The sequence below is a fragment of the Podarcis bocagei genome (genome assembly GCF_964188305.1).
Source record: "Podarcis bocagei genome assembly, chromosome: 1".
In the NCBI taxonomy this organism is placed as follows: Eukaryota; Metazoa; Chordata; class Lepidosauria; order Squamata; family Lacertidae; genus Podarcis; species Podarcis bocagei.
The window spans coordinates 103,031,486-103,041,474 of NC_138125.1; the positions used below are offsets into that span (position 1 = coordinate 103,031,486).

The following is a 9,989-nucleotide window of genomic DNA, read 5'->3' on the forward strand; positions in this document are numbered from 1 at the left end:
TGTGCATGCAAGAAAAGGTATCACTTGACTATCTTGAGCATTTTAAGGCTTAATTCAAATCACTTTTGAAGCTGTCTATATTGTATTGGACTTATAGTAGTGGCACTGATTAACTGAGCTGGTGTGATGGCCTGGAACGCTCACAGAACTAAACAGTTCGCAGTTCAGCTTCTGGAAGAGAACAGAAAGTTGCCAGTTGGGCTAGGATTAAAATCTTGCACAGGAATAGATTAAAGACTGGGGAGAGGTCCTAAACAGGAACTGTAGAGGTAAGGAGGCTGAAGGTAGAATGCAGAAGAGTGAGTAATGAGCTGAGTAGTTAGAAGAGAGTGTAGTTCAAAAGGAGTTGAGAGTAGAAGACAGAGGAAATGGAAAACTGAGGCAAGAAGGGACTAGTTGGAGAAAAGGATCTGAAGCAAATCCACAGCATTAAGATTAAGAGGAGTTGTGTGCTATGGAAGGGGAAACTAAACTGTGAAGGCGTCTGCCCAGGAAAGAGGGGCCCCCGCTTGTCACCTTCCTCATATCTTGCTAGCCACTGACAAAACAAAAGTGAGATGTTTTTACAATCTACTAGAAATGGCTTCTTAACGTATCATTTGAAAGGGCGGTATGTGCTTATGTGTTTCAATAATATGCTGCCATGGCAGTCTCTCAGCTATTACTTATTTGTAAGATAATGTAATGCACAAGGTCAGAGGCAGCTTCCCTGACCTAACCTACTTTATCATTCTTGCTCTCCACTGCCACTATATTTCCCACCCACAATCCCTTTTCCTCACAAGAATTCTCAGAATCCCAGAGCACCAACATTCTAGAACAGCAGGTCTTTGGGGGCCACCACCACAATTCCCTTTTCTTTTAAGAAACCAATCCTGAAAATCAGTATTAACTGATTAGACACATGACTATTAGTTTCCTACACCTTCCCTGTGTAGGAAATGACAATCTGGGCTCCTAAAGCAATGGGATTTCTTATTCCTTTATCTCTGCATTGGTCCTTGTCCTCTGGCATAGGGTGTGACTATTCCAGAGCTCAGAGGTCTCTGAAAACATTCTGATGCATATAGCAACTAGTTTCCAAATATCACATAATAACTCATTTGTATTAATTTCTCTTCCCCTTGTCCCCCTGATTTTTCAGCTTGGAATGGCAAAACATGAATTAGTATCTACCTTCCCTTCTAAAAAAAAGGCTTATTGTGATTTTAACACCCCAACCCTACACTTAGTTACATAGCAGCAAGCCACATTAAACATGAGACTTACTTCTTTGAGTAAACATATATAGAATTGCACTGTAAAATATACCATGGAAAAATCAATACCAAGAACCCTAGCTCTCCATCTTTCCCCTCTATTCTCAGTTTATATGGGCCAGAAATGGGAGAAAGCATTGCATTTGGCCAGCATTATAACAGGAGCACAAACTTTATGTTAGCTTTGCTGCTTTTGGAGTTTGGCAAACAAATATGAAGCTATATTAATTTGCTAGATGTTTATTGGCTGTTTTGCAGTGTGACATTCGGGAACCCAATGCTCTCCGTGTTGCCCCCGTTCCTCTCTACAATTCTTTCCATGACGTGCACAGATTTATTGAAATCCTGGGATCTGCAATGGCATCTGTAAAGCAAAGAACAAACACTGCAGCACTTTCCTGATCTTACTGACGGTGCAGCTATACTTTTTAATCTCTTACTAAGATGCATCAATGCTTCTGAGCAATTTTTGTTTGTTTGTTTGTTTCTCTTGGGCTGGGCTATATGTATTCCATCCATTTGCCCCAAAAGATTAATTTTGCTTGGATAGTTATTTACAATAGATACACTTTTTATTAAAACTCATTATTTCTACTTATTTGGGCTCCATAAATTAATATGCTTTATGTATTTTAATAGGGTTAGTCTTTAGCATTCTAGATACTTTCTTCATTTAGATAATTCTGGTTTACTTCTGACAGGCGAAACAGAAAGACAGCTGCAAACCTAATCTTTGTCTAATGTCACTGTGTGGAATAAGGCACTATATGCAACTCTGTGGATATAACCTGCATTGGATTTTAAGCACAATTTCTATTAAAGGGAATTTTAATTTGCGCTGAAATTGTATTCATAAACATCTAAGTAGAATTTAAGAATTCACAAATGACTTAAGTTTTAGACATCTCAACTTTTGTTTAAATGTATTTAGCGTTTCTCACAAACCTTCTGCTGAGTTGCTTTGCTCACTTATAGCCGTTTATGAAGGATTTACAGCTCCCCTGGATACCCAGGCAAAATAATGGCCCAGAAGCCTGCTTCTTTAGAAGAACAGATCCAGGGGGATCCTGATCCTGATCTATATCTATCATCAAGGTATATGTGTTGACATTGTACCTCTGACATTGGTTTTAAAAGAATGCCAATCTTCTGGAATGCTGAGGCATCATACTGTTTTGTTCTTCAACGTGCTCAGTGATTGTGAAACACTTTCATTAAGCAAGTGGGGCTTGACTCCTAATTCAGTGTAGAATCATGGGCTTATCTTGTAAGTGCACCAGATGTGGTATGATTGAGGCAAATGTATGCTGCTTAGTAAACTGTCACTGTAATCCACCACCATATCCGTCTAATCACTGGGCCATCTGAAAAATATTTAGACATTATGCTGTCTGAATATGTAAGGAGCAGCAAGAGACCAACATTTTGTACATCAACCATCAGTGTATATTGCACCAAACTCACTTTATCCCACTGTAACAAACTTTGCATTAATCTTGTACTTCAGGGGTTCCCCCTCCCCCAATATGTTGCATATGGGGAACTATAATCTATAAAGTATACATTTTGTATGAGAGAAATATGGCAAAATGAGTTGAGTGTGAAGACATAGGAAAGGTGGAGAGCACAGTTCTGGTAAGTCTTGGTGACATGGTATCTAGATAGCTGGTGATCCTTTAGTCCTTTTTAATACGTTTTTTTCTGAATGCTTACTGGATATTCATAAAAATTATCTGGGTTTGTGTTTGAATTCAGCCATGATACTATAGCCAGTTCTGAATGGATGTATTTGTATAAGACAGCTCTCTGCCAATACTTAATTTACATGGGTATTCTTACAACATTTTCAGTGTACTGCTGATACCATGTGTGAATAAGCCACAGGAAGCCTATGATAACTTACTGTGCTGTATAACATTCCATATATGCCACTTATTAAATAATGAGGAAAATGAGGACTTTAAAGAGTAACTTTTAAAAAGCAAACTTTTTTTTTTTTTGCAGAATTGTAACTCTGGAAATTTGCATTTTTAGTTACAGCAGGTAGTAAAGTCAAACCAATGGAGAATAACAATAACGGCTGCCTTCTGCATTGTTTTTGCTGCATTAGCAGCACTGAACTGGCCCCTCCAGGACACAAGCCTGGGCAGTGTGTTTGGAGGTCCTGGGCTGTTCAGATAACAAGACCCACCCCCCTCGGCCTTGCTGATGTGGTCCACAGGAATAAATTTGGTACCAGCTTGGCTGCAGGAGTTGCCAGAAGGAAGTGTATAAGACACCATCCAACCATCTTAGGGAGTCCACTCTGGATTTGTGTAACTCCTTAGCCTTTTATTCTCCTGAAGATGTCCCACAAAGCAGTGGGTACAGATTTTTCCTTGGGGTTTACTCCTGAAGCAGGGATGCGGGTGGCGCTGTGGTGTAAACCACTGAGCCTGTTGGGCTTGTTGATCAGAAGGTCACGGTTTGAATCCGTACGATGGAGTGAGCTCCCATTGCTCTGTCCCAGCTTCTGTCAACCTAGCAATTAGAAAGCATGCCAGTGCAAGCAGATAAATAGGTACCCGCTGCGGTGGGAAGGTAAACACCATTTACGTGCACTCTGGCTTCTGTCACGGTGTTCTGTTGTGCCAGAAGTGGAAAGTTGTCTGTAGACAAATGCTGGCTCCCTCGGCCTGAAGCGAGATGAGCGCTGCACCCCATGGTTGCCTTTGACTGGACTTAACTGTCCAGGGGTCCTTTACCTTACTTTTACTTACCTTACTCCTGAAGCCTTCCTCACAAATGAGTATAGCTGCAAGGCAGCAGAGGTTTAAGATCAGAGTTTTCATTCTCCTAGCTGGGCTACCTTCCCAGGTTGGTGAGCCCCATCTGCCCACATTTCTGTCTGCAACATGCACTGTAACCAACTTCTTTTACCATTTGTCCCACTACTGGTCTCATCCACTCAATCCGCCAGATTCATATGCAGGGGAAGTCCCTAATTCACCAAGAGTTTGAGACCCATCGGCTACCCTCACCTGGTTTAACCAGCCAGCCAAAGCCATTTCCTGGGGTGTAACAGCTTCTAGGATCCACAGGTGAGAGTTGAGTGCATGGTGGGGACCAAAGGTGGTGAAACTAGCCCAGAAGGAGCATGATGTCTCCTCCACCAGAAGTACTACCCCTCCCCTAACACCCCATACACCCCAGAAACAGTGTACAGTACAGTAAGACAAAATACAAAAGATTAGACTCTAAAACTCAATAAAACCATTTATATAGTTCTACAAGTGAAATTTCAAAAAAACTGAGTAACCAGGGAAAGCCTACACACACACGTGCCCACACACACAAACACAGAGAGAATCTTCAGCAGCCACCTAAATATCAAGACACTAAGTAATTGTTTAATTTCAGCTGGTAATTGATTCCAGAGGGTTCAGTTTCTAGTACGAGCTAAGTGTACCTTTGGGACAAGTGGTATTGGCAGTGACTCTGAGAAGCGCAATTGCAGGACAAGGTTATATATGAGGGAAAATGGTTCATAAGGGGTCAATGGGCACTACCTGACTCACTCTCCCCATGTTTCCTTGACTGATTTCCCTGTAGTTTTCTCCTTTGTGCAGGGGCTGGTACACAGGGTGAGCCTATGTTTGACAGTCCTGCAGTCACTAGTTAAAGACCTGTTGCAGACTTGAGTGCTGACACTATAAGCACAGAACTTTTTGTGTGTTCACATTTACCATATAAATCCACTGGGAGTCTGGGACTGGTTCTGCTACTCTGTAGAATCTATGTCAGAACTGTAGTTCCCCAGCTTGAAGAAGCCGGAGAGAGAAGAACGGGATGGTTTTATTGCTTTGTCAAATGATGCCTTTATATCTCAACACTGCCATTTTCCTAGAATATATGAGCTGCTAGCTCAGACCAGTAGTTTGCATGGTCCAATACAATTGTGATGGGCAGAAGCTTTTCAAAGCGTGAGACAAGTCTTTCTCATCTCAGTTTCCTGGGATTATTTAACACTGAGGCATCAGGAATTGTATATAGGTTCTTGGGGTGCAAAAAAATAGCTGAAACATACTTTATGCTTCTTCAAGTGTTGTGCTCACCTTGAATGTGTACCTACAACTGACTGGAAGATGATGCAACAGAGCTTCCCAAAGCTTTGATGTCAGCCATGGGCCTTTTGGGGGGGTATTTTCTACCAGCTGCAGAACAGCATTTTTATTCCTAAAATTGTTAGAAAATGCATCTCAAGGAAAATACTCAAACTTAACATTAGGTGTCAGCATTTTACATATTATTTGCTGAGAGTAGATATCCCAGAAGAGCTACAGCACAGAAAATAAATGTTTCAGGCTTTCATTTCTAAAGCTTTGTGTTACGATAACTGGAATAACAAGAAAAACAACCTGTTTGAGTCAAATAAAACATACGTTTTCATACCTCTATCACAAGCAACTCATTTAAATATCATTGTTTAACTAAAAAAAAAAATGGACTTCTGATGAAATAATACTTTCATGACTAAAAAGAAAAATGGAACACTTGAGTGGAAAAAAGAACAGGAATAATGGATAACCGCTTTTTTTTTACAATCAAGTGTTATATAAATCTTATGAAATAAATATAGGAATGTTGTAAAATCATCTACAACCACGTTTTCAGGCATGGTGACAAACTTTTTCTGCTTGTTCGCATTTACTTCATCACTACCTACATCATATTGTATTAGAATATTGAGACCCAATCAAACAAAGTCAAGTTAGTGCTTTGCTAACTTAGAAAAGAAAAACCCCACTTTGCATGTTATTAGTAATCATTTAAAAGCAACCCTTGTGCTGCTTGGCAAGCAGTTTTCTTTGCATTCAAAATCTGCATTAATAGATTTAACATGATAGGTGAACTGCAGTACAGATATGTTTGTGCCACACGTGCACCAATCAAGAAACCATTTTGAAAAAAATACCCAGGCCATGTTTCACAGGAAACTTGCATTCTCCTGCCCATAGCTTATCTAGATATCAGAAAATTGTGGTTTCTGAAGTAGTCCTCATGGGAGTGGACAATCCAAACAAATCTAGAATATGGAAATAGTTTTGTTTCCTCACCTAATGTGAAATTGTTCCCTTCAAAGTGATCTTTTTGTCAATATTTGTGAAATCTATTTATATGGCTCCTGCAGTTGTACGATGAACTTGATAAAGATCAGCAATTCCTATTTTTTACATTCACAGCATGTTTTTATTTTTAAAAAACTAACATAAATGTACTATTCTATGCATCATTTTATGTTTCCTGTTAAATATAAGTGAAAATTGATTGGGGCACTTCTCCATGGAATTCTATCTTTATTTCATCATAATTGCTTCTTCTTTGAATAATGACAGATGAACTGCTTCATTCAACTGCAGTTTTTTAAAAAGCTTTGAAGTCACAATAACAGCACCGGATTTAAATCCTGAAGCTATTATTGTGGCAGGAAAGAGATCGGGGGGGGGGATTAAAACTTGGGGTCCTAAAAAGAAAATACCGCATTTTTTGCCCTATATGACGCACTTTTCCCCCTCCAAAAATGAAGGGGAAATGTGTGTACGTCCTATGGGGCGAATGCAGGCTTTCGCTGAAGCCTGGAGAGCCCGCGGAAGTTCCCGTCGGGCTCCCTAGGCTTGCGGATAGCAGCCTGTATCTCAAAGCCTGGGGCGTGCTGCACAGCGCGCCCTGGCTTCGGTTCCCAGACCTGGTTTGGAGGCTGGCGGCGGGGAGAAGCGCGCTTCTCCCCGCCGCCAGCCCCACAAGCTGGGGGACAGCAGGGAGGCGCAGCGCCGCCATCCCGCTGTTCCCTGACCTGGTTTGGGCTTCAGGCAGATGTCCGCAAGGCGTGGGAGCCCGGCGGGAAGTCGTGCCGGTCTCCCGAGGCTTGCAGAGAGCTGCCTGTTCTGGGGGCTGGGGAAGCTCAGGCTTCCCTTGCCCCAGCCCCGTGCCTGGGGGGGGGGGGGAATAAAAGTTTTTTTCTTTATTCCCCCCCCCCCAAAAAAAAACCCCTAGGTGCGTCCTATGGGGCGAAAAATACGGTAGTTTTATGAAGTAATAGTCATCACTTATGGTTGTATTCACTACCAGTTTCTGCAACTTCTACATTGCCAAAGTGATCTATCTGTACAGCTCTTAAATGCATTTAATTGTAATAGACGAGGGTCAATATAGTGTTGCATATCGCCCCAATCTCTTGAGTGATGCAAGATTCCAGGGTTTCAGGCACTTGTCCAGAGTTCGGGTTTGTTTTTGCAAAGACAGCACAGCAGAGACTGTGGTATCTTTATGTTACATGACTTATTTATACATATATACAACTTGAACCTACAGTGGAGGGGTTCACAGCACTAACACCCCAAAAGGCTCGTTTGTCCCATAGCCATAGCCCTGGATTCAAAAAGAAATCAAACATTGCTCAGACACACTCTCCAGCTCACTGGTTTATGTCTAGGTCACATCCGTCTCTAAAACTCTGAAATCTGGCTTTATCTGTTGGGGAAGGGGCCCCCACCCATTTGCTGTCTCACACAAAGCCCCTTAATCCCCCTTAATGGCTCATTACCCAGGCTTTCACCATCACCAGGAGGCTAGCCTGGCTATTCCAAGAATTAGAAGCCTTGATTAAATTGTAACACTTGCTGGATCCAGGGATTAGAGGAGCCTGGCATCCACTTTAACTCCCCAAACTCATAACAATAGTAAGAAAACTTCTCAATGGTTATTTTAAGACTGAAATCATATGCTTTGCAAAAAAAAAGAGAAAAGTTTTAAATTCAGTGCAGATGCAGAGCTATATTTTGCCAATAAAGAGTTCATTAGATCTTTTCCCTCTCTGACATTTACATCTACTCCAAAGTATAGTTTAATACTCCAAGGTATGAATTTCAAAGTTCCCTTTATCTTTGTATTCCAATTTTCAGCCATTAATCAAATAATATGAAACAGCTTTACCAAAAAAAAAAAAAAACCCTCTAGGAATGGATCACACATTCAAAATGTGCCTTCCAGAAGTTTTTTGAGTATTATTTTGGAGGGGCGTATGCATGTAATCAATATATGCACACAAAATACTTAGATTTTATATATATATATGACAAAATGTGTGTTAGAAAGGTGACAAAAAATCTTTTTTACCTCCAACAAATCTTTTTAAATGGTACCTCTTAGAAGAATACAAATATGAAGTTATTTACTCGCCTTGTACCCATCTCCAGCAGTTAAACTAATGAGTGTTCTTCAGTGTATAAGGCAGAAGTAGGTGCTCAGATGATGTACCGTGTCTCTCATGAGACCCAGCCAGTATAGCCAATGGTCAGGGATAATGGGAGTTATAGTACAACAAATAGGGGGCACTACAATGGCTATAAATTCTGTGTCACAGTTGCCAACCCACATGGCTGTTAATCCATTTGACAAATTCCTTGCAAGTATTGTACTAGCACATCAGAATGTGATTCTAGCCCTGTATGGGGGGGAAATTACAGGTATTTTAAAGTAAGGACATATGCTATAGTCACTATTGAGACAACAGGCAGGTAGAATTTGTGTCATGGTAGTACAGTACAAAAGGCTGTGGGGAAAGTTAAGGCATTTAGTCAGCCCTTAATTCCTGTGTGCCCTAATCTGAGGCTAAAATACACCAGTACAAAAAGATGCAGTGGGTAGTCGAATTGCAGTGGACCCATTGAAAGGAATGGTCTAATGTTAGCTTATGTCCATTGGTTTCAATGGGTCTGCTCTGAATTGGACTAGCATTGGGAATAATCCTGAAGCTGCAATCTTTTGCCTACTTACCTGGGAATAATCCCCGTTGATCTAAATGGTATTTTGCTTCTGCAGGGATATGTAACTAGATTGCACTTTTAAGCAGGGATGGATGAATTGGCTTGTTTCCATTTCAAGCCAGTTTTGCATCCCTTCAACCACCTATAAAATATTAGTTGAAAATGGTACATATTTTTTATATGCACTTTCCCCTAAAATACAAGTTTTGTATGTATTCCCCCCCCCCCAAGAATACAGTGGTACTTCGGTTTAAGAACAGTCCTTTTTAAGAACGATTCGGTTTACAAACTCTGCAAAACTGGAAATAGTGTCCCAGTTTGCGAACTTTACCTCGGTCTAAGAACGGAATCCGAGCGTTGGAAGGGCACCGGCAGCGAGAGGCCTCATTAGGGAAAGCGTGCCTTGGTTTAAGAACGTTTTCAGTTTAAGAACGGACTTCTGAAATGGATTGTGTTCATAAACTGAGGTACTACTGTAGTTGATACACGCAGCAGAAAGGTAGTAGAATGAAATGTAACAGTAGGTTCACATTTTCAACGCTCTTCTGTATTGAAGGTTTTTTAAAAACCACCTGCAAGTGGAGATCTTGAACAGGAAGGAGTGGATTAGAAGCTTTTCTCCTTATATACTAGCTTTTTACACATGGGAGCCCTGTTTAGGCACTCATTTCTCTCATGTGCTGAAAAGTATCAGGGTTCTGCTGGAAGGAAAGGCAGCTGCTAGCCCTTGTAGCCTGTGACTGCTGGGTGAGGTTAAACTGTAATTCTTCTTACTAAAAGATAGCTACCTTGCTAGAAGATGCCCTCAAAGCTGCAGCTGTAGGAAAGGCGCATCTCCAAAACCTGACAGCAGAAGGTGGCACGGCGATTCCACCCATTCGTTTGCAGAAAGAGGGAGGCTCAGACTGAGGGAAGTGAATGGCCT

The 9,989-nt window shown here is 41.2% G+C and overlaps 1 protein-coding gene across 6 annotated transcripts in view; it reads left to right on the forward strand.

Annotated features, from left to right (window-relative positions):
• Positions 1-2,096, forward strand: part of KYNU (kynureninase) — a 92,206-nt gene extending 90,110 nt beyond the window's left edge. For all 6 annotated transcript variants that reach the window (XM_081167849.1, XM_081167848.1, XM_081167850.1 and 3 more), the window contains one exon: positions 1,518-2,096. In XM_081167849.1, coding sequence (XP_081023975.1) covers positions 1,518-1,661 — 144 coding nt within the window. In that variant the 3' untranslated portion in view covers positions 1,662-2,096. The remainder of the gene's footprint in view (positions 1-1,517) is intronic.
• Positions 2,097-9,989: the final 7,893 nt, after the last annotated feature.